This window comes from Salvelinus namaycush, chromosome 8 (assembly GCF_016432855.1).
Source record: "Salvelinus namaycush isolate Seneca chromosome 8, SaNama_1.0, whole genome shotgun sequence".
In the NCBI taxonomy this organism is placed as follows: domain Eukaryota; kingdom Metazoa; phylum Chordata; class Actinopteri; order Salmoniformes; family Salmonidae; genus Salvelinus; species Salvelinus namaycush.
In genome coordinates this window covers 32,051,760-32,077,888 of record NC_052314.1, presented here as the reverse complement: position 1 = coordinate 32,077,888, position 26,129 = coordinate 32,051,760, and the positions used below count along the sequence as shown (strand labels likewise).

The 26,129-nt window shown below is 43.4% G+C and overlaps 1 protein-coding gene across 1 annotated transcript in view; it reads right to left on the bottom strand.

Annotated features, from left to right (window-relative positions):
* pbx1b (pre-B-cell leukemia homeobox 1b) overlaps window positions 1–26,129 on the bottom strand; it is a 91,050-nt gene that overhangs the window by 9,527 nt on the left and 55,394 nt on the right. The window contains exon 3 of the mRNA XM_038999642.1: window positions 1,969–2,216. Within this exon, the coding sequence (XP_038855570.1) occupies window positions 1,969–2,216 (248 nt within the window). The remainder of the gene's footprint in view (window positions 1–1,968; window positions 2,217–26,129) is intronic.

Genomic DNA, 26,129 nt, shown 5'->3' with positions numbered 1-26,129 from the left:
TAAATACTAGTCAGATGTGGAAAAATGTACTTGATTCAACTCCTCCCGAAGGGTGTCTATTTGGTAAACAACCTAACCAAAGTAAAATAATGTTATTAACTAATGATATTATGACTATAAAATATATTATCTCTCTATATAGTGTATGGTTGGGCAGTGGTCTGCAGTGGAGGAGTACCTTGTTTCCGTTGCCATGACTCCCTGTGTAACTGTCCCCCCTCCATCCGCACTGGGATACCATCTTAAATACAGTATATTACAGATATATTACATATTATATATAATTATATAGCACATTGTCAGCATGTAATGGTGGCATAGTCGCAGGACTGTTTTCCACACTACTTCCGACTGCTACAGTCCTGCCTATTGTATGTGGCTCCGGGGTGAAGTTTCCCCTAGGTACAGATCTAGGATCAGCTTCCCCTTCTCCAATCCTAAACTTAACCATTAGTGGGGACAATGCAAAACCGATCCAAGATCAGCGTCTAGAGGCAACTTTACCCTACTCCACTGTCTGTGTGTTTCAGGATGGCAACCCTGTCTACAGACTAGACTAACATCACAACACTGAATCCTGTTTACAGACTAGACTAACATCACAACACTGAACCCGTTTACAGACTAGACTAACATCACAACACTAAACCCTGTCTATAGACTAGATTAACATCACAACACTGACTTTGCTTTTTTATATAAATGTAAGCAGTGTCTGGGACTATACGGAAAATACATTTGCATTTCATCAAACATGGCATGCATTCATTCCAGCCAGTCAGGGCCTTAACATTTGACTGTGTGTATATTGGTTAGGAAGTAGACAACGTTATGCAGTAAAATCCACTCTGATTTATTGGCATGGTGGATAATGACATGGAGGAGAAGAGAAGGAAACTGCACATTACATAGGGATGCAATGGAGATGAGAGAAAATCTGTCACATCTTTAGATGGATGCCATAAATGTAGAAAGTCTCCTTAAATTGGGATGTAAATATAAAAAGATGAATGGCTCAGTTGGTAGAGCATGATGCTTGCATGCCAGGATCGTGGGTTCGATTCCCGGGACCACCCATATGTAAAATGTATGCATACATGACTGTAAGTCACTCTGGATAAAAACATCTGCTAAATGGCATATACAGTGAGCTCCAAAAGTATTGGGAGAGTGACACTTTATTATTGTTTTTGGCTCTGTATTCCAGCACTTTGCACTTTGACCTCATAGTCATTGTATAATTTCAAATCCAGACTGTCAGCTTTAATTTGAGGGTATTTTCATCCATATCGGGTGAACCGTTGGGAAATAACAGCCCTTTTTGTACATAGACCCCCCATTTTAGAGGACCAAAAGTATTGGGACAAATTCACTTATATGTGTATTAAAGTAGTCAAAAGTTATGTATTTGGTCCCATATTCCTAGCACACAATGATTACATCAAGCTTGTGACTCTACAAATTTGTTGGATGCTTTTGTTGTTTGTCTTGGTTGTTTCAGATTATTTTGAGCCCAATAGAAATTAAATGGTAAATAATGTATTGTGTCATTTTGGAGTCCCTTTTATTGTAAATAAGAATAGAATATGTTTCTGAACACTTATACATGAATGTGGATGCTATCATGATTACAGATCAATTCTGAATAAATCGTGAATAATGATGAGTGAGAAAGTTACAAGCGCACAAACATCATACCCCCCGAAAATGCTGACCTCCCCTGTTATTGTAATTCTCCTCCAAATGGTGAGAGGTTTAACATGTCTTGGTGGTATGATATTTGTGCGTCTCTAACTTTATCACTCATCATTCTTCAGGTAGTCATAGGTTAACAAATAATCACTGTGATGGGAATGGTGATGGGTGGAGCTGGTGCGTTTGGGTTACAGGGTTAGAGTATGTGATTATGGGAAAAGACACCTAAGACAGTAGTTCTCTGAGGGGTGAGTGTATCCCGTCCATCCTTACCTGTTCGTATTTCTCCAGCTCTGTGTGGTAGATCTGTCTGATCTGAGAGAGCTTGGCTCTGTAGTCCGAGTGTTCCGCTGAGTTATCCGCTCCTGCCCCGCCTCCTGAGGCTGCAGCTGCAGCCGCGGCCGCTGCAGAACCGCCCCCTTTCTCAGGTCCAGACACGCCCTCCGCCAGCAACATGTTGTCCAATCGCATGAGCTGGGCATCTGGAGGCTCCTCCTCCTGGGCGCCACGGATACTCAGCACTGCAAACAACAGGAAGGGTCAAAGGTTAGAGGTCAGTCACACAGGTCACCAATCACAGCGTCGTGACGCCATAGGTCACTCACACACAGCGCTGTGACACCATAACAAGCTGTCGGCTGTAGGCAGCGCTGCACACCCTGCCTGACACACAGAACACACACACACCATGCCTGACACATCCTCCTCCTCTGGTCTGGAGAGCAACGGCGTGGCAGAATTGTTTTCTTTTCACAGCGGTAACGCTTGGTGGTGCATCCATGTGGACTGTAAAAGCCAGCAGGCTCAGACTGAGACTCAGACTACTCGAGTACAGTGTGTAGTGTAAATGGCAGTAGAAGTACATCGTGTAGTGTAGCTGGCAGTAGGACATCCCTGTCTGGACAGGGTTCATCCAGTTGATAAATCACCTGCCTCTTTATGGTTCATCTCTGTGCCAGAATAAAGGCTACGGCGCTAGACTCTGGCAAGACTACACTATAATAAAACTCAATTTATATAATTTCATTAACTTAAAATGCAACTTCAATAATAACTACCAGAGCATTGGCCAGGACTGTTTGGTATTCAATACATATGTCATAAAGCAATTTATGATATTGGAGGAATAAATAAACAAATACTATAAATGGGGTTTACGCTCTGATAATGAATGAGGCATCGTCTCTGAGGAGTCAGTTATGGCTTCCCAAATGGCACCCTATTCACTTTATAGTGCACTACTTTTGACAAGTGCCCACAGGGTTTTGGTCAAAAGTAGTGCACTATACAGGGAATAGTGTGCCATGTGGGGACATCACGTCGGTGACATCACTGGTGTCTTAGGTGCCTTATATTAGTATTGGGACACATTGAACTGTGGATAATGGTGGTTTTGTACTTCACTGATTACCAGTTCAGTGTGTAAATGTGACCTCCATGCATTCACACAGAAAACACACTGATTGATGCTCTTACCGTGGTGCTTGGTTACTATTCTTACAATGCCCTAACAGTGCTGGTTCTTAAAGCGTAAGGATCTGGGCGAAAACTGAAGTCTGTCATTGAGCGATAGTGCACATTGTGAGGCCAAGCACTGGACTTGGCAGTGCGTGTGGAGTGGCAGAGCGAAGGTATTCATGCTGTTCCCTTTCCTGCCTCTAGAGGTCTCCCTCGCTGTTCATTAGCGTAGACAAGGCCGACCTTCCACTTTCTGAAATAACACACACTCACAGATCTATCCATTCCAATTACAAACACCTTGTCCCACTGTCTATGAATTCAAACTGATAACAGGGAAGGCAAGTGCATCAAATGTAGCATACACAATGTCATTACTTTAAAGGCTACAGCCACTTATCCAGGCTGCATCACATCCTGCCGTGATTGGGAGTCCCATAGGGCGAAGCACAATTGGCCCAGCGTCGCTCGGGTTTGGCCGGGGTAGGCCGTCATTGTAAATAAGAATTTGTTCTTAACTGTCTTGCCTAGTTAAATAAAGGTTAAATTTAAAATGTACGGTGCCTTCGGAAAGTATTCAGACCCCTTGACTTTTTCCACATTTTGTTATGTTACAGCCTTATTCTAAAATTGATTAAATCGGGTTTTTTTCTCATCAATCTACACACAATACCCCTTAATGACAAAAAAAAAAATGTTTTTTTAGAAATGATTGCTAATTTATAAAATAAAATCAACTGAAATATCACATTTACATAAGAATTCAGACCCTTTACTCAGTACTTTGTTGAAGCACCGTTGGCAGCGATTACAGCATTAAGTCTTCTTGGGTATGATGCTACAAGCTTGGCACACCTGTATTTGGGGAGTTTCTTCCATTCTTCTCTGCAGTTTCTCTCAAGCTCTGTCAGGTTGGATGGGGAGCGTTGCTGCACAGCTATTTTCAGGTCTCTCCAGAGATGTTTGATCGGGTTCAAGTCCGGGCTCTGGCTAGGCCACTCAAGGACATTCAGAGACTTGTGCCAAAACCACTCCTGCGTTGTCTTGGCTGTGTGCTTAGGGTTGTTGTCCTGTTGGAAGGTGAACCTTCGCTTCAGTCTGAGCGCTCTCGAGCAGGTTTTCATCAAGGATCTCTGTACTTGGTTCCATTCATCTTTCCCTCAATCCTAACTAGTCTCCAAGTCCCTGCATCTGAAAAACATCCCCACAGCATGACGCTGCCACCACCATGCTTCAACGTAGGGATGGTGCCAGGTTTCCACCAGATGTGACGCTTCGCATTCAGGCCAAAGAGTTCAATCTTGGTTTCATCAGACCAGAGAATCTTGTGGTCTGAGAGTCTTCAGGTCCCTTTTGGCAAACTCCAAGCGGGCTGTCATGTGCCTTTTACTGAGGAGTGGCTTCCATCTGGCCACTCTACCATAAAGGCCTGATTGGTGGAGTGCTGCAGAGATGGTAGTCCTTCTGGAAGATTCTCCCATCTCCACAGAGGAACTCTATAGCTCTGTCAGTGACCATCAGGTTCTTGGTCACCTCCCTGACCAAGGCCCTTCTCCCCCGATTGCTCAGTTTGGCAGGGCGGCCAGCTCTAGGAAGAGTCTTGGTGGTTCCAAACTTCTTCCATTGAAGAATGATGGAGGCCACTGTGTTCTTGGGGACCTTCAATGCTGCAGAAATGTTTTGGTGCCCTTCCCCAGATCTGTGCCTTGACACAATCCTATCTCTGAGATCTATAGACAATTCCTTCAACCTCATGGCTTGGTTTTTGCTCTGACATGCACTGTCAACTGCAGGACCTTATATAGACAGGTGTGTGCCTTTCCAAATCATGTCAAATATATTTTATTTACCACAGTTGGCCTCCAATTAAGTTGTAGAAACATCTCAAGGATGATCAATGGAAACAGGATGCACCTGAGCTTAATTTCGAGTCTCATAGCAAGGGTCTGAATACTTATGTAAATAAGGTATTTCAGTTTTTTTTTTTATTATACATTTGCAAACATTTCTAAAAAACTGTTTTCGCTTTTTCCTTATGAAGTATTGTATATAGATGGCTGAGAATTATAATTTAAAAAAAATCAATTTTAGAATAAGGCTGTAACGTAACAACATGTGGAAAAAGTCAAGGAGTCTGAATACTTTCCGAAGGCACCGTATGACTTACTGACTTTAAGGCCAATGTTTGAGAATTGTTATTTAAAACATTAACCCTCCTCACATGCCTCATTGTCTCAGAACAAAATGGAACAGGCAGGGAATACTTCATTAATCCAGAGACAATGGGAGTAGTTTGTAGCATTAGACCCAGATTAGATCGCTGCCCCAGCCATAGGATGGGATGGCTGAGGTGGTTAGGGTGGGGGTGTCTGGGCTGGGTGGGGGTTTAGCTGGGTGGGGGTTTAGCGGGATGTTGTAAACAGTACAACATATACAGTGCTGTGAAAAAAGATTTTCTTTACTTTTGCACATTTTTGATACTAAATGCTATCAGATCTTCAACCAAAACCTAATATTAGATAAAGGGAACCTGAGTGAACAAATAACACAACAGTTCTGCAACACCCAATGCCCCTGTGTGAAAAATGCATTGCCCCACCTTTAGTTGCAAAGACTCCAACGAAACGCTTCACTCACGTCGCCGTGGAGGAATTTTGGCCCACTATTCCATGCAGAGCTGCTTTAACTCAGCGCCATTTGTGGGTTTTCAAGTATGAACTGCTCGTTTCAAGTTCGCAAAAACATCTCAATTTGGATTCGGTCTGGACTTTGACGAGGCCATTCCAAAACTTTTCATGTAGACTTGATTGTGTGTTTTGGATCATTGTCTTGCTGCATGACCCAGCTGCGCTCCAGCCGCAGCTCACAGACAGATGGCCTGACATTCTCCTGTAGAATTCTCTGATACAGAGCAGAATTCATGGTTCCTTTTGGCAAGTCATCCAGGTCATGAGGCGGCAAAGCATCCCCAAACTATCACACAACCACCACCGTGCTTAACTGTTGGTATGAGGTTCTTAATGTGGAATGCAGTGTTTGGTTTTTGCCAGGCATATTGGGACCCTTAATGGGACTTACTATATATTGTACTCTAGTCATGGCTCATACTATATTATGTGTGTATTGTTATTTTAATTGCTAGGTCTTATACTGTAATGTTGGAGCTAGAAACACAAGCACTTCGCTGCATCTGCGATAACATCTGCAAATCTGTGTGCCCGACCAATAAACTTTGATTCGAAAGTAGTATAACCCTGTGTAAAAATGTGTTGAACAATATTGTTATCACCTTTAATTCCTCATAGGATAATACCACAGGAATACATTTCTAGAATAGTGGGAATGAAATACTTACTGATACTGTATGCAAGTTATACTACATTTTGGACTTTGAGTAAACCTGGATGACTAAACCAAGTCTATTGTTTACTGCAAGTTCACACGATCTTTCCTGTCCATTGGTTAAAGGGCAGGGATAAAGACTTCCAACTAAGTCGCACAGTTAACAGAATTTTGAGACTCAAAGAGCACACGAAAGCTAGGGAGGATGCTCTTCTCCTCTTCACAGCTGTTTGCAGCTGAAAACTGAGGCTCACAGATTTCTTCCCAAAGTCATAAAATGTCTAGACTGTCAAATGAAAACGGAACATAAAGGGTATGTCCGAAATGGCAGTCTATTCCCTTTATAATGCAGTACTTTTGTAGTGCAAAAGTTGTGTACTAGATACGGAATAGGACGCCATTTGGGATGCTCCCAAAAAACCCTCCTGCATTCATGCAATGATTCGATTCTCGTCTGCCAAGTCTTGGAAAAGGAAAAAAGAAAAGGAAAGAAATTGCTGGAGTATGTCTTTAACATTCACAAAGTGTTTATTTTACTTGGCCTGAAGTACCTCCCCCATCAGTCTTATAAGTGAGCGACCGTTCTACTGCAGGTCAGAGCTTATAAAATCTTTCTCGTAGAGAAAAACAGAGAAGGAAAATATTTGATCCACATTTAGATAGTGAACTAAGAACAAAGTTCAGCAACAAAATGCACCAGAAAAAAGGAAAGATTTATGTGATACTGTAGTTAATAGAGAGTAGTTATTTGTGGAAGGCTATAGGCTAGGGACATGAGTAATACTATCATTTAGTTAGCATAATCTGAACATTCCCAGCGATTCCCTGTGTTTTCATACATGTGATGCAAAGACAGAATTGTTTTCTGAGCAATACAATAGCTACAAGAAACTGTCACTGTTCAATCCCTTCATCCTCCCTGTATCCTAGTTTCACCCTGGAGTTATTTGGGCATTTGGTTTACACAGATGGGACCCCCAGAGGAGAATTATCAGGTCTTATGAGAGACAGACAGGACCCCCAGAGGAGAATTATCAGGTCATATGAGACAGACGAGACCCCGAAAGGAGCATTATCAGGTCGTATGAGAGACAGAACCAAAGAACCTGCTGCAGTGTGTGTTTGCCTCCAAGGATATTGGAGTATATTATTTAGGTATGTATATTGTATAATATAATTGATATGTAAAATATTGGAGTTCTTTGGGTATTTGGGGTTTCCGCAGACAGGAACCCCATAGGAGCAGTCGGCTGAACCAGGGATCTGGGACCTGCAGTGTGTCTGGCTGCCTCTGCCTGGTCTGGAGGCGATTCTGCCCTGATGGAGGCAAATTATGATTTATTTATTCCGCCCTGAACCTAAAGCACATAATTAAAACCACAGAACGGATTATCTTAAACAAATACAATAAATAAAGAAAAGAAAGAAAGGGGGGAACAATGTGCCTCGATAAAACGATCTTTGCTGTGGGTCATAATTACACGAGTCATTGAGGGCCACTTTAGTGGCTAATGGCAGGCTAATTGATTCATCCTAATGTTTCCCAGCCTTGGGTTTGTGTTGTGTTGCTCCAGACCTGGGTTCAAACACTATTTGAAATTATTTCAAATACTTTAGCTGGGCTTGATTGAGCTTGCCTGTCGCAATGGACCAATAGAATAGTCACAAAACTCTGCCCATCTGGCACTCCAGGCAGGCTAAAGCAAACACTTAAAGTATTTGACAGACTTCAAATAGCGTTTGAACCCAGGTCTGCTCTGCTCTGCTCTCCCTGTCCAATAGTGCTGCTGAATTTACTTAGCCACCCTCAGACAAACATTGAGGGTTCTCCCAGGGATAAACAATTATCCGTGTGGGATTTTAACTCCTTCCCCTCCTATCTCCCATCTCCCTCCCTCCTCCTCCTGTCTCCTCCTCTTCCTTTAATCTCCCCCTTCTCCTCCATCTCTCCCCTCACCAGAGAATATCACGTCTCTAATGGACTCCCTTTCCCTTTCATTGATGGCTTGTTGTCTGTCTGTGTCTGTGTGTATGTGTGTGTGTGCATAATGCCTTATTCTTCAACTCCCCAGGCGTCCCTGACATGTTATTCCCACTAGGTATAGGCGCGAAGCCAAACTTTATTCCTGCACAATACTGTATATTATTGTGCCATAGCAGGCTGATACATTTATTGTTACCCCCAGCATCTCTCTCGCTCTCTTTCTGGAGAGATAGAAAAGTGTCTTTGAAAACAGTGAGAGCATTGTTTAGGCCTAATCGACTCCCTCTTGGCAGGTAGTCTCTTTGTTTGCCTATATAGACAGTGAGCAGGCAGGCATCAGTGTGGATGGATGCATACTGTTCGCAGTGGAGGGTCAATGGATCGAGCAACAAAGGACAGACGGATGACAACCATTGGTCAGTTTCGTCGTCACTGCAAACACACAGTCCAGGCATCCAGGAAAAATGTCAACCACTGAAAATAAATTTAAACTAAACCAATGGGAGACCATGACATTAATTCAACTCTGGCCTTTTACAAATCAAATCTATATTAAATAAAATAAAAAACCTGGGGGCACATGGCTTTTGGATAGCTGAATTTCTGACTGTCTGGTCGTTTATAGGAGAATATTTATTTCCTTTCCAAGAAGCCGCTCAGGAAACAGCCGTGTTCTTTGAGGATAAACTGGGAATATTAGGCATGGTGATGATTTACACCTCTATTTGGAGAGCTCTCTCTCTCTCTCTCTCTCTCTCAGGATGTGTAACATTCTCTCCATCTCCCTGTATTTTCCATTTACCAATCACCCAGCTACAGGCTAGGCTCGTGGCTTTCTGTGAGGGGGAACATCATTGGAAGTTGAAATATGAATTGAACTGCTAGAACCGAGCGGTAGATCATTTCAGCTTAACCCTGAGTTTGGAGCGAGCCTTAATTGAACAAGGTCAAGGGACAAATCTCACTCCTCTCTCTGAGAGAGACTGAAGCGTGTCAGAGAGGAGGAGAAGAGGAGAGGAGGGGATCGGCTGTGGGAGACACCATATGCAGACAGAGGCAGGTTATAACCAGCTAGTGTAGGAAGGGAAATATTCACTTGACTCTATAGGCCACGGTAGTAATTGACAAAATAAAGGAATATCCTCCACAGGCACTGGAATACCACACTGTTTTATTAAAAAACATAAACAAACTGGAGAAATATAATAAACAATACAACAGCATAAGAGGATCTATCTCCCACCCTCCCAAAATATACCAGCTTTGTGTCTGTATGTCAGTGTTTGGACAGCAGTGACAATATTTGGTAGTATATCAAATCAAATTGTATTTGTCACATGCGCCGAATACAACAGGTGTAAACATTACCGTGAAATGTTTACTTACAAGCCCTTAACCAATATAATAACAATAACGAGGCTATATACAGGGTGTACCAGTACCCGAGTCAATGTGTGGGGGTACAGTTTAGTCGAGGTAATTGAGGTAATATGTACATTTAGGTAGGGGTAAAGTGACTGTGCATAGATAATAAACAGCAAGTAGCAGCAGCATAAAAAAGATGGCGAGGAGGTAGGGGGGGGTCAATGCAAATTGTCCGGGTAGACATTTGATTAACTGTTCAGCAGTCTTATGGCTTGGGGTAGAAGCTGTTAAGGAGCCTTTTGGACCTAGACTTGGTGCTCTGGTACCGCTTGCCGTGCAGTAGAAGAGAGAACAGTCTATAACTAGGGTGGCTGGAATTTTTGACAATTTTGTAGGGCCTTTCTCTTACACCGCCTGGTATGAAGGCCCTGGATGGCAGGAAGCTTGGCCCCAGTGAAGTACTGGGCCGCAGTACTCTTTGTAGCGCCTTGCGGTCGGATGATGAGCAGTTGCCATACCAGATGGTGATTCAACCAGTCAGGATGCTCGCAATGGTGCAGCTTTAGAACTTTTTGAGGATCTGAGGACCCTTGCCAAATCTTTTCAGTCTCCTGGGGGGGAAAAAGCATTGTCGTGCCCTCTTCACAACTGTCTTGGTGTGTTTGGACCATGATAGTTTGTTGGTGATGTGGACACCAAGGAACTTGAAGCTCTCGACCTGCTACACTACAGCCCAGTCGATGTGAATAGGGGCGTGCTCGGCCCTCCTTTTCATGTAGTCCACGATTGTTGAGGGAGAGGTTGTTGTCCTGGCACCACACTGCCAGGTCTCTCACCTCCTCCCTAATTGCTGTCTCATCATAGTCTGTGATCAGGCCTACCAACGTTGTGTCATCGGCAAACTTAATGATAGTGTAGTAGTTGTGCTTGGCCACGCAGTCGTGGATGAAGAGGGAGTAAAGGAGGGGACTAAGCACGCAACCCTATGTGATGTGTTGTTGCCTACCCTTACCACCTGGGGCGGCATGTCAGGAAGTCCAGGTTCTAATTGCAGAGGTAGGTGTTTAGTCCCAGGGTCCTTAGCTTAGTGATGAGCTTTGAGGGCACTATGGTGTTGAACGATAAGCTGTAGTCAATGAACAGCATTCTCATGTAGCTGTTCCTTTTGTTCAGGTGGGAAAGGGCAGTGTGGAGTGCAATAGAGATTGCATCTGTGGATCTGTTGGGGCGGTATGAAAATTGGAGTGGGTCTAGGGTTTCTGGGATGATGGTGTTGATGTGAGCCATGACCAGCCTTTCAAAGCACTTCATGGCTACAGAAGGAAGCGCTATGGGTCGGTGGTCATTTAGGCAGGTTGCCTTGCCATTTTTGGGCACAGGGACTATGGTGGTCTGCTTGAAACATGTTGATATTACAGACTCAGTCAGGAACAGGTTGAAAATGCCAGTGAAGACACGTGCCAGTTGGTCAGCGCATGCTCTGAGTACATGTCCTGGTAATCCATATGGCCCTGGGGCCTTGTGAATGTTGACCTATTTAAAGGTCTTACTCACATCAGCTATGGAGAGCGTGATCACACAGTCGTCCAGAACATCTGGTGCTGTCATGCATGCTTCAGTGTTGCTTGCCTCGAAGCGCATATAGAAGTCATTTAGCTCGCCTGGTAGGCTTGTGTCATTGGGCAGCTCGTGGCTGGGTTTCCCTTTGTAGTCCATAATAGTTTGCAAGCTCTGCCACATCCGACGAGCGTCAGAGCTGGCGTAGTAGGATTCAATCTTTGTCCTGTATTGACACTTTGCCTGTTTGATGGTTCGTCGAAGGGCATAACGGGATTTCTTATCAGTGTTAGTGTCCCTCTCCTTGAAAGCAGCAGCTCTACCCTTTAGCTCAGTGTGGATGTTGCCTGTAATCCATGGCTTCTGGTTGGGGTATGTACGTACGGTCACTGTGGGGGCGACGTCATCGATGCACTTATTGATGAAGCCGATGACTGATGTGGTATACTCCTCAATGCCATCAGATGAATCCCAGAACATATTCCAGTCTGTGCTAGCAAAACAGTTCTGTAGCTTAGTATCTGCGTCATCTGACCACTTCCGTATTGAGCTAGTCACTGGTTCTTCCTGCTTTAGTTTTTGCTTGTAAGCAGGAATGAGGAGGACAGAATTATGGTCAGATTTGCCAAATGAAGGGCGAGGGAGAGCTTTGTACACGTCTCTGTGTGTGGAGTGAAGGTGGTCTAGAGTTGTTTTTCCTCTGGTTGCATGTGACATGCTGGCCGAAATTTGGTAAAATGGATTTAAGATTTCCTGCATCAAAGTCCCCAGCCACTAGGAGCGCCGCCTCTGGATAAGCATTTTCTTGTTTGCTTATGGCCTTATACAGCTCGTTGAGTACGGTCGTAGTGCCTGCATTAGTTTGTGGTGGTAAAAAGACAGCTACAATAAATACAGATGAAAACTATCTTGGTAAATAGTGTGGTCTACAGTTTATCATGAGGTACTCTACCTCAGGCAAGCAAAACCTTGAGACTTCTTTAATATAGATTACACGCACCAGCTGTTATTGACAAATAGACACAGACCACCACCCATCGTCTTACCGGAGGTAGCTGTTCTGTCTTGCCGATGCACGGAAAACGTAAAATGGTAGCCATCGCCTCCGGTGCCATTCTGTTCAAAGCCTTGGGGAAGGGGGATTCAGCTATAGCTAGCTCTCTTCCAGGACACTGCCTGCCCGCCTGTCTGCCTGCCTGTGTGCCTTATCCAAGTGATTCAGCTATTTTTAAAATAACTGTCCAGTGTTTCAAGATTTCAATCAAATATGACCTATAATTAATTACAATATGAGTTAAACTTCTTATGGCTGCGGGCAGTATTGAGTAGCTTGGATGAATAAGGTGCCCAGATTAAACTGCCTGCTACTCAGGCCCAGAAGCTAAGATATGCATATAATTAGTATATTTGGATAGAAAACACTCTGAAGTTTCTAAAACTGTTTGAATGATGTCTGTGAGTATAACATAACTCATATGGCAGGCAAACACCTGAGAAAAAATCCAACCAGGAAGTGGGAAATCTGAGGTTTGTAGTTTTTCAAGTCATTGCCTATCGAATATACAGTGTCTATGGGGTCATATCACTTCCTAAGGCTTCCACTAGATGTCAACAGTCTTTAGAACCTTGTTTGATACTTCTACTGTGAAGGAGGGGGGAATGCTCCCGTGAGCGTTAGCTGCGTTCCATTGCATTTCTACAGACGAAGGAATTCTCCGGTTGAAACATTATTGAAGATTTATGATAAAAACATCCTAAAGATTGATTCTATACTTCGTTTGACATGTTTCTACGAACTGTAATATGACTTTTCGTCTGAACTTTCGCCTGGACTTGCCCGCGCATCCTGAGTTTGGATTTGTGTACTAAATGCGCGAACAAAAAGGAGGTATTTGGACAAATTATGGACTTTATCGAACAAAACAAACATTTCTTGTGGAACTGGGATTCCTGGGAGTGCATTCTGATGAAGATCATCAAAGGTAAGTGAATATTTAAAATGCTATTTCTGACTTCTGTTGACTCCACAACATGGCGGGTACCTGTATGGCTTGTTTTTGTGTCTGAGCGCCGTACTCAGATTATTGCATGGTGTGCTTTTTCCGTAAAGTTTTTTTGAAATCTGACACAGCGGTTGCATTAAGGAGAAGTTCTAAAGTTCCATGTAAAACACGTGTATCTTTTATCAATGTTTATTATGAGTATTTCTGTAAATTGATGTGGCTCTCTGCAAAATCACTGGATGTTTTGGAGACAAAACATTACTGAACGTAACGCGTCAATGTAAACTAAGATTTTTGGATATAAATATGAACTTTATTGAACAGAACATACATGTATTGTGCAACATGAAGTCCTAGGAGTGTCATCTGATGAAGATCATCAAATGTTAGTGATTCATTTTATCTCTATTTCTGCTTTTTGTGACTCCTCTCTTTGGCTGGAAAATGGCTGTGTTTTTCTGTGACTAGGTACTGACCTAACATAATCAGATGGTGTGCTTTCGTCGTAAAGCCTTTTTGAAATCGAACACTGTGGTTGGATTAACAACAAGTTTATCTTTAAAATGGTGTAAAATACTTGTATGTTTGAGGAATTTTAATTATGAGATTTCTGTTGTTTGAATTTGGCGCCCTGCACTTTCACTGGCTGTTGTCAAGTTGATCCCGTTAACGGGATCTCAGCCGATCTCAGCCGTAGGAAGTTAAATAGTTTTCCTTCCAAAAAATTTAAATTAAGTATAAAATGTTATGTGTTGAAATGGTGTTGGCATACCCCAACAACAGAATGGTGTGGGTATATACCAGTCATTAAAATATTAATATTAAAATATATTATATTAACACGAGTAGACCAATGATTGGCAAGCTCATCCTCAAAAATAGCAAGCATTTTTTAAATGGTCTGTATGAGATTCAAGTTGGAGGTTGGGTTTTTTAAATGTTTTTTCTCAAATTTATGCTTTGGCCACAAATATGTGTATAGGATGAGTCAACAACATTATCTGGGTATGATTTAACAGAATATTAACCTTTTAAAGTGAGATTTTCACTGGACAGGTAATTTAAATGGCATAACAATATCAGGCCCTGATAGTTACAGCACAGTACACCCCGTACCCACCGCAGTCCGCGGTCCAGATATCTTATCCTATAGGATTAGGGGAGGGAGGCGAACCAACACCAACGACAACGAACGGGGCTGTCAAAAGCTATTACAAAATGTAATCCCAAACTAGATTTCTCCGACATGTCGACAGGGAATTTCTGTGGAAGCTCGCCATGACTGTCTGATGATAGGGGAAACCCTGATGTTTAATTAATGATGTTCGGTCGTTCTGTCACAGTTAGAGACATGTATGGTCAAGGTGTCTGTGTGTGTCAGGGGAGGCTGGTGGTAGGAGCTATAGGAGGAAGGGCTCATTGTAATGTCTGGGATGCGTACAGTGGTTCCTTTTTAAAATGTGTGAGTTTAGCCTCCCGGGTGGCGCAGTGGTCTAGGGCACTGCATCGCAGCGCTAGCTGTGCCACCAGAGTCTCTGGGTTTGCGCCCAGGCTCTGTCGCAGCCGGCCGCGACCAGGAGGTCCGTGGGGCGACGCACAATTGGCCTAGCGTCGTCCGGGTTAGGGAGGGTTTGGCCGGTAGGGATATCCTTGTCTCATCACGCTCCAGCGACTCCTGTGGCGGGCCGGGCGCAGTGCGCGCTAACCAAGGGGGCCAGGTGCACGGTGTTTCCTCCGACACATTGGTGCGGCTGGCTTCCGGGTTGGAGGCGCGCTGTGTTAAGAAGCAGTGCGGCTTGGTTGGGTTGTGCTTTGGAGGACGCATGGCTTTCGACCTTCGTCTCTCCCGAGCCCGTACGGGAGTTGTAGCGATGAGACAAGATAGTAATTACTAGCGATTGGATACCACGAAAATTGGGGAGAAAAAGGGGGTAAAATTAAAAATAAGAAAATAAATAAAAAATGTGTGAGTTTACACCGTGGGACTTAGAGGTACCCAGCGTCACGGCTTGATTGCTCCAGACCCCCGCAAGGGGGCGTTAGAGCACTCATTATGCATTTGGGTCCCAAGGTTTTTATAGGACCAATCATATCGAGTGGTTCCAATGGCGAATTTGACGCGAGCCACCCGTCTCTGGTGACCTTCTTCAGCAAAGATGGCTGACAAAACATGGTGGAAGCAAATTGAAGTAATTGTAACGTCATAACGAGTCAAGCAAAAAATTTACAATTGAGAGGAATATGTTAGTTAACGTAGAGACAAACGATTGTGCATATTTTTGTCATAAAGTTAATTTACGAAAATCGCTATTTAGCAAGTTTTTTTCCAGTCATATCCAATATCAGGTGTATCAAACTCCATTCCTTGAATGATGTATTACAATTATAAACTTCAACAGTGTTTACCACTCCTGCTCCTGGGACATCAATGATTACACATTGTAACTATGCAATAGACTAGAAACATCATTTAAGTAAAGGCTGATATGTAATTCATATATACAGAATAAAAACAGTACATCCTGCCAGCACGCCCACAAGCGAGCCACTCAGGCGGAGAATGAAGCGTGGAAGAGAGCGAGGAACGAGATGGGAATAACAATCCAGGCTATTTGCTCTGAGACCGGCATAATAATGCAATGAAACTAGCAGGGAGCAGGTTTCAAACCCTCAACATTCTAGCCCGAAGTCCAGCATGCTATCGACTGTGCCCAAATGTATTAATTGGGGTTGGGGCCAATTTTGGCTAAAAACACTTTATCATTTGGAATCTTTAACGTGGAAATGGGAAAATGTATTATTATTAGTTTTTCACAAGCTTAGCAGGATGGGCTATTAGCTGAACAATAGACTATTCAACCTTTACTAAAGAATTGTCTAATAGCCGAGCTAGGTGTGACCCCCCCTTCGTTTTTCTCTGAATAGAAACACCATAATATTAATAAAATTAATTAAGCCACATTTCTTAAAATCAATCCCATATACTATGTTATTACAAACAAGGTTTTAAATTCTCTGTTAATGCCAATATGGAAGACTATGAAATGCTTCTCAAAGATGCCCTCTGGTGGTCAAACTAGCAATAACTTGCATTAACAGAAGAAATGGCTGACAAATAGATAACGTGCCACAGAATGCTGCAGCAGCCCGCAAGGTGTGCCGCAGTATGACGCAACTTTTAAAGGAGGAACCACTGTACACTGGTGTGTGTGTGTGTGTGCGTGCATGCGTGCGCGCGCATGTGTGTGTGCGTGTGTGCGCACGCGTGTGTGCATGTGCATGTGACAGCCGAGGGTGCCTCTGACAGATGACAGGTCACTGTGCTGCGGTCTCAAACTGCGTGGGCTGATAGACAGACAACAGACACCTTTGGAGCCTCTCCATTTTGCATAGCGATGCTGTAACGTGATCTGCAGTGTTACGTCAGGGTCAGCAGGGCCGGGCGAGTCCCCTACTAGACACCATGCACAGGACACACACTAGTCTGGTCTGAATATTGATTAGGACTGAGTAGGGCACAGGGTCTGGCATTATAGTTGGCATACATACTGTAGTGCTAAGGGTAGCATTATGAAAACAGGGTGAGGTTAGTTGTGTTAAACTAGCACTTAGGGAAAAGGGATGGTGGTCATGCTCACTAGAGTAATACACAAAGTGATTGAGTAAATATTTTTTTAAGTGGAAAAAGAGAAGATCAAAAATATTAAATATCTCTGCGTAATTTAGAAAGAAACATATGTAGGAACAGATGAAAACATTTTAGAATTCAAATAACTCTATTGAAAGGCATAATGTATATGGTTTCTAATGTTGTTCTCCCACCTGAAGAAAACTCAACTATAAAAAACCAACATCAACCCAGCTAGCACATGTTCTGAGAACCATACATTTCTTAGAGCTTGGTGAAAGCGTAGTTGTCCTATTGTTATTTTGCATACAACCTTCCAACAACTTTCTGGAATGATGCAGGATAGTTAGTTGACTTTGAAACATCCTCAACACAATTAAGGAACTTTATTTCATTACTTTAATAACAGAACGTTTCCTTAAAGTTCGAAGATGGTTACATTTAATTTCAATTTTGTTAATATTTTAGGAATGTTCTCCAACTGGTTTGACATTGGGAATGTTATCAAATAGTTCAGAGAACGTTAAGAAACAACATTCTTGTGGGAATTTCAGCACTTCAGCATAATGTTTCCTTACAGGTTTCCATAGTTCTATTTCAATTCATGTTCTCAAATTGTTCCGTGAACGTTAAGAAAACTTTTCATAAAAACTACAAGAAAACTGTAGTAATGTTCAGAGAACATTCTAAGAATTCAGAGAACATTCTAAGAACATTCTGGAATGACAACATATACATTCCATTCTCAGAATCAACAAAATTCTCTAGCCTCCATCTTGTTAGTGTGTTCAGGTGTGTTGGCCGTGCCCACTAATTGGCCACACCTGCTCTTAATGAGTGCTTGTTTCCTTTGAAATGGGGTCTGTTTGAATAAACAAAAATGAACAATATGAGCTAAAAAAATCATGGCACGCTAGCTCCATCCTGGCGGCGCAGTGGACTAATTCCATGGAAAGAGAATCATACAGTATGATCGAATCTCACTGATGCCATGCCACAATAAAACAAAATGTTTTTGCATGATTAACGCCGAAGCAAATTAATTTCCATGTGTTCTTATAACAATGTGCGCTGAGAGTCGGGAAGCAAATTCAGGGAGTGAGTGTAACATAATACAAAACAAGAAACACGAACATCGCACAGACATGAAACAGAAACAATGACGCCTGGGGAAGGAACCAAATGGAGTGACATATACAGTATAGGGCAGGTAATCAAGGAGGTGATGGAGTCCATGTGAGTCTGATGACACGCAGGTGTGTGTCATGATGGTGACAGGTGTGGACCATAACGAGCAGCCTGGTGACCTAGAAGCCGGAGAGGGAGCACATGTGACAGTACCCCCTCCCCGACACGCGGCTCCAGCCGCAGGATGCCGACCAAAATGACTATCCCGGGGATCAGGAGTGGACCGGTCACCTCTGCTGAGGTGTGGGAAACCTGTCAATCCGGCTGAGACACGGGAGCATGGCAACATAGAGAGCCAGAGAGAGAGCATACGTGACGGTAACCCCTCCCCGGTGCATTCGGCTCCAGCCGCAGGATGCCAACCAAAGGGACGATCCCAGGGATCAGGAGTGGACCGGTCACCTCTGCTGAGGCGCGGGAAACCTGTCAATCCGGCTGAGACGTGGGAGCATGGCAACATAGAGCGCCGGAGAGAGAGCATACGTGACGGTAACCCCTCCCCGGTGCGTACGGCTCCAGCCACAGGATGCCAACCAAAGGGATGATCCCGGGGATCCGGAGCGGACCGGTCGCCTCCGCTAAGGCGCAGAAACCTGACGAACCGGCTGAGGCGTGAGAGCCTGATGAGCTGGCTGAGACCTCCCCAGTTACCCCAGTCGAGGCATGGGAACCTGTTCACCAGCTGAGGCAAGGGAGCCTATCGATCCCGTTGAGGTATGGAAACCCGTCGAGTCAGCTGAGGCAGGAAAACCCGACAAACCGGTTGAGGCCACCCGGACCCATCATCACCTCCAACACAAAAAAAATTTAAATCCCCCCTGATGCTTCCCTTTGGTGAAGCGTCATTCTATAACGATATGCGCTGAGAGTCGGGAAGCAAGTTCAGGGAGTGAGTGTTTTAATAAATAAACGCAACATAATAAGAAACACGAACAACACACCGTCATGGAACAGGAATAATGACGACTGGAGAAGAAACCAAAGGGAGTGACATATAGGGCAGGTAATCAAGGAGGTGATGGAGTCCAGGTGAGTGTCATTATGCGCGTAATGCTGGTGACAGGTGTGCGCCCTAACGAGCAGCCTGGTGACCTAGAGGCCAGAGAGGAAGCACACGTGACAGTTCTATCTGAGCTTGGAGTTCAAAACAGTTAACCTAAGCTAGCAGTGTTATTAAGTCTTATTGGACCATGTTCTCAGAACATTATTTAACTACCTTCAAATAACCAACATTTCCGTTCTCAGAACGTTAATAAACCTCCCAAGAAAACATTCAGGGAACCATAGTAAAACGTTCTCAGAACCTCCCTGCAACCTTTAAACTAAAGTTCCCAGAACAGGGGAAAGTTCACTTCCGTTCTCAGAACACAAAAGGAAACGTATGGCTTTATTCCCAGAACCAATGGGAAAACAAAAACATACATTCCCACAACTTCCAAGAAACCAAATGTGCTTGCTGGGAACATTGTGGTGTGTGTGTGGCTGAGCCAAAGTCCTTTGCATAATTAACCCTTTCTGGTTGGGGGGTTGTGGTGGGCTTGTCTAGATTAATTTACAGTGACAGCACTGGCCCTATTTGTTTGCATTGGTGATTCAGTGGGCACACTTCATTGTGGCTTTAGAAGTTAATAAATCACAGCGGCCCCCTCTCTCCCAACGCCAGTGAGGAGCGTGTGCCGCGGTGGTCCTGTCACAAGGCAGGCAGCAGAGCCGAAGCGACAGCTACATGCTAATTCAACATCGGCATAATTCATTATACAGTCACGAGGGTAGTGGAACGGAAAGGGAACCAACACACACCGGGAGGATAACGACAGGCATCAAATTGTTAAAACCAGGCCAGGTCAGTCCTTTAGTAGTGTTGTCTGTTCCCTCTCTGTGCCTTTATAAAATGTATACTGAGCCTGTTATCAGAGGTGAAGCTGCAGCTCATGGGTAATGTTGAAAATAATCTATAAAACATATAATTAAGACAGAATATAAATGTACAGACATATAAAACATTTATTATCGTGATCAATTATGTTTACAGTCAATAGCATTTTGTTTTTACTGGTCCAATATTTTATTTCGTAAGGAAGATTTCAAATTGATAAAGGCCTATCATTTTTTTTTATGTAAATACTGTAGAGTAGGCCAAGTGTAACAGCAGTGAGAGAGGGAGCCTACTCATACCATTTAAATGCCCATTAGTCATCGAGGAAGATACTAGAGCAGACACACGAAAGGTACAATAGATGAAGGCTATTAAGCTAAAGGAGATATTAACAATAAGATAAAATGTCAATTAAGAGAATAATCCCCCGTGCTCTTCAGAAGGTGACAGGGGGCGGGAGAGGAGCTGACATACGTTGCATTAAACATTAGCTTGCTTTGGTGGCTTCTTGTCGTTTACGCGGTCCCACGAGTTTGTGACCAGCAGTTCCAAAGTGAGCAGATCGCAGCGAGTGCTAGCTACCCTTTGGCGTGCGTCCCAAATGGCACCAGAGGGCTCTGGACAAAAGTCAGGCACTATATAGGGAATAGGGTGCCATTTGGGACGAAGGCCTACATTTTTTGTTTGCTGTGTCCTCTCACCCTCTTTCACTGCAGCCACCTCTAACAATGGCAATTATAATCAGTACAAGCCGTAGCCAGGCCTAGGGGCAGGTAGTTATGATGCAGTCCCTGCTGCAGTGGAGAGACGCCCGTCCCACCACTCCTACGAGCTGGGATCTTAAGTGAAAGGTATTCATAAGAAAGATTCTGTTCATTATTCAAGGGAGAGACAATATATTGGGCCTCGGGTCAAATACATTTTCTCAAATACATTTCTTCTGTCAAACTCCTCTTTCTTTTATGAAGACGCTTTAAATATGTGATTTGAGATGCTTGATCTGATCACATTTGAGGTCATGGTGTAGGATACCATTAATGCAATAAAAAGAAGCCTGAGGCTTCATGGAAAGTCGTGCTATATTAACATCTATGAAGCAATGTTAAAGAGTGACAATGTTTTCCAGGAAACAACGGAATAGCAACTCTATTCCACCCATCCGATTGACAGATTTTGAATGAGTAAAAAATAAAGTCTGATCAGTAGACTTTAATAAGGGCTGTTTAAAACATCAAGGAAAATATATTTCATTAGTCACTAGAGCTGATATTGACTGTTGGTGAGCCGAACTATGACGACGATGACTGCTGATATGATACAATTGCTGCAAATCTCTTCTATATGTGAACATAACCCAGTTGCCAGTCAATAGTTAAATAAAGGTTAAATAAAAACATATATAAAAAAATAGAGGAGCCAGTCACTCAACTGTAGTGTTGTCTAAGTTAGCATCAAGGCAGCAGGCACCAGACTGGGGTGCCTGTCCTGATCTAAGTGCCTGAGGGGGTGTGTTGACTGGGACTGGGCCATGTCATTAACATTGGCCTCCCACTCCTCCTCCCCTTATTAAAGCCATTCCTTCAGGAGATCAGATGAACATGTCACCGATGCCTCAAACCAGGCCAGAGAGCTAAAGGTGACTGTGCACACTGCAATCATGAGCACCGAGACCAAGCAGAGAGATGAGCACTCACTCAGCCAATGTTTGGTCACTACCAGATCTCTGTGATTCTCTTGTCAGTGTGAGTTAATGGCGTTCAAGTGGTTCTTTGTCCTCTCTGTCCTTCTGAAGGGTGAGTGGACGGTCAAACAATCTCTCACTGTACGCACCCACCATGGGCCACCCAGAATGACAGACTGAAGGGCAGAGACAAATATGCTTATGAGATCAGCATATATATTGTTACGTACACCTGATAGGTGCAGTGAAATGTGTTATTTTACAGAGTCAGCCATAGTAGTACTGCACCCCTGGAGAAAACAAGGGTTAAGTGCCTTGCTCAAGGGCATATCGACAGATTTTTCATTTTGTCAGCTCAGTTATTCAAACCAGCAAACTTTCGGTAACTTGCCCAACGTTCTAACTGCTAGGCTACCTACCTCCCTGAATAGGAAGGACACCATAGATGGATTAAAGGCAATTCATGCTTCAGAATTAATAACCAATATTTTATAGACTGACAGTGCTACTGCATAAAGTAAGGGGGGGGGGGGGGGGGGGTGTTCTTATGAAGTTTACAATGGTATTGTGTGGAGCGAGTGTAGGGTAGGGTCTTTTAGATGTCACTGGAGTGTGAGAGGAGTGCTCATTGGTCAAGTGGATAGACGATATCCCAAGTTGACTCTCTGTAAACCCCAGCAGAATGGAGAGCACGGCTGCCTCTGTTCCTCCCTTTCCACTCCATCCCCCAATCTATCTAACTGTTTTAACTTGGGGGGTTATTTCTCATTCAGCACAGCTCTCCTACTGCCAACCAGCTTATGTAAAAGTGATTAACAGTAATTAATCCTTAATCACCATGATTAGCCAAGTCGCAGTAAATTAGTCCACATCTGGAGCAGATGAGGGCCTGTGATTGAAGTAGACTGAGAGAGTAGAGGCTGGGATAGTGTCTGAGTTCGGCTAGCCTGCAGCCTTTACTGAACTGAAGCCTACCTTGTACTGGAAGTGTTGCTGTGTTTGGATGCATTACTGTGCAGAGTTGTGTGCATATAATGTTTTTTTTACTGTAAATGGGGGGTGTAATGTCTTTACTCACTTAGCTGGAGAAAAGTCCTTTAAGCTATATGCTCAAACACAAACAGATCACACATTGATCACTCCAGAGCACTCCAGAGATTTCGTCATCTTTTCTTAACCTTACCCAACAAGTAAAACCTTCTTTTAAAGTGGAACTGACAGCATTTTAGCAACGTAAAATCTTATTAAAATCTGTTAATATACAGCCCCAGGAAGAATGACACTTTTTAACATTTTCTGACAAGTGAGAGTTTTTTCACGTTTTACTTATGCTATACGTATACTATATACTTATACTAATTCTATAGCAATATAGTGGTAAAGTGGCCGAGTGTTTGGACAATTAATAGAAACTGCAGTAAATAAAACCTAATAAAAACACCTGTCTCGTCCAGGACCGGAGTCTGCGCAGACCGGTGCGCCATAGCCAATCCAATCAGAGTTACAGTAGGCCTATATGCAAACAAGCCATTTGCCACAAGGGCCTGCCATCATTCACTTTGAACTGGACTGTGTGTTTACAGGCAGTTGCAACAGCGCAACTTTAGATCACTAGAACGCATCGGGAAAAGCCACAAAATACACTTGGATTTTGGATTTCTGCAAATATGTAGCTAAATACCACGGGAGTCCTCTTACATTTGGGAACTTTACAGTTCTATTGATCAAACAACCATACAACAGTTGGCTATCTTTTCCTATATGCACATCAACAACAACAAGATCAACAACTAAGACTAGCCAAAGCAAGATTAACTAAAATCTAATGAAGGAACATCAGATAAACCCTCTCAAACTTTATCAGCTAGTTGGCTGTCAAAATTGCACTGCTAATATCCTGCTCGCCCTTCTGAGGCTTGCCTGCCAATGCATACGTCCCAACCAAGCACCCACGCTAACTGGGTAAAGTTGGCTATCTTGCTAGCTAGCTACTTCCAGACACAAATGAGAGAACACCTCACTGACAATTTTACTCACCCTAGTAGAGCAGGTTAGGCTGTTTGCATGTAACATGTAGAGCGTTCATGACCAACTATTTTGCGCGTTGGTAAATTCATCAGTTATTCTGGGCTCAGGCACACTCGGACAAGAGTACTCTAAAATCGGAGTAGATAGCTAGCAATAGTTAATTTGCAAAGGCAAGAGATATGCTAACTGGATAACAGTAATTTAACATAGCTGGCAAAGCGATTCAAATGTCTTGCTAGCTAACCAAATTACACGTTCATCTCTAGCTGTGTAACCACCGAAAAACAATATGAGGGGAAAAAGTCAGTCACTCACCCAGTCCTCCAATGACATGACGCCCTCCTAGCAGCTAGCTAGCTAACGTTAGGCTCTGTTTGTAGCTTGCTACATAAATAGATACGCTAGCATATTATCCACATTATTACTGACTCATGATCATTGCCCTTGCTAGTTTGATTGTATTGACATTACCAGACTTAGTTACATTCGTTTGTTTTGTCCAAAATATTGAGTAATTGAAACTGAAACAGTGCATCCCGAAGGGAAGCTATATATCAATCATGCATTGTACTGCATCCATCTATTCTGCTAATAATGCCTTATTGTACATCATGGAATGTTAAGTCAAATATAACCTATTTTTAAAACCTCTTATAAAGTTGATTTTGTAGCATAAACTGGGAATTTGATATTTTTGACTGATATGATTTTCTGTTTGTTTCATATCTGCTAAGTAGTTAAATGCTGTCACTTCCACGTTAAATCCATATCCACAATATAAATATTATCAAAGATATACTGACCTCAGCATGTATTACAAACAGACACATCAAAGCATGTTCCCCACATTCATTATTGAACAAGGACAAGCACAAACACACACACACCTGTGCACAAGCATGCATTCACACACATAGACTTTTAAACACACCCCTCACCCTCTGCACTCTAGTACACATGCTGCATTCTTGATTGTCTTTGATGCCTGAAGATGTCTCTGATGTCTCTGATGTCTCTGTGTCCCCAAAGTCCCCAAAAGAACAACATGGGAGCTATAGTTATTAATATGCATGTGTGTGTATTTGTCTCTCCCTCTGTTTCTAACCCTCTGTTTCTCGCTCACACACACACACACACACACACACACACACACACACACACACACACACACACACACACACACACACACACACACACACACACACTCTCTCTCTCTCTCTCTCTCATCCTATCTATTTATATTCTTCCATTGAGACATTAATGATGCATCAGGCATGGTCGTGTTGCTGTGGAGGCTGGCTCCCTCATAGTGGGGGGTGTTGTATTTCTCTCCCCCCTTTCCTCTCCTCCTACTCCCCTTATGGTGCACCCCAGTCTATCCCTGTTACACACAAGGGGCCAGGGTTCTGGTCTAGAAGCATGGTTTCGACTGCTCCTACAGTTTTGCTCAGTACTGCAATTTAACTGACACCCGGCCCAGAAAGACAAGTGCCATAGACGGCCACATAGAGAAGTCAGCTTAGAAAATTCCTAATAAGACACTTTACTCATCACATTTGTGCACAAAATGTCCACTGAATTATTCAAATAATTGTCACTGAGGCCCAATTTTGTTTTTCATCACTCACAGCCGAAGATATGAACATTTTATATTCGCCCAATGTCTGCCATGTTTTTGGAAGACGTGATGACGTCGACACTGCTCACGTTGCTTCCTGTGCGCACTGAGTGCTAAAGCGCATGTGAAGTTGTGCTGTGTAAACCGGATGCAACCTGGTTATAGACGGTTCATGAATTGGCATATGCGAATGTGAGTAGATAATGTTATTTTATACCATAGTGGTTGTTACACAGCTCCCCCGTCCTCCTCCTGTTCCCCCCTCCTCCTCTTCCTCCCTCTCCTGCTCCCCTGGAGAGCACAACTCCAGCTCCCTCCCTAGCTCCCTGTCCCCTGGTGAGCCTCCCTCCCTGTTTCTTCCCTGGTGTGCCCCAGTCTCTCCCTCTTACATGGCCACGGATTAATTACACACTTTAATGAGCTGCATTATTAATGGCGCTCTTACTTGGCAGTTTAAGGAAACGCAGCAGAGAGAGAAGTCAGTGTTGAGCATCACATCGTCGCGGCATCAGGGCCTTCCAGACAGCTCTCTCTCTTCTCTCTCTTTCTCCGTCTCTCGTTTAAACATTAGTGCCGCTGGGAATCCTACCTGTTCTTTAGCCAGAGAAATAATAGGTTTTGTGGTACTTTACATCACAGTGAATATAGTACAATATATACTGTAAACTGTAATGGATCCAATACAGTCCACTGCAGGGGACTGTTC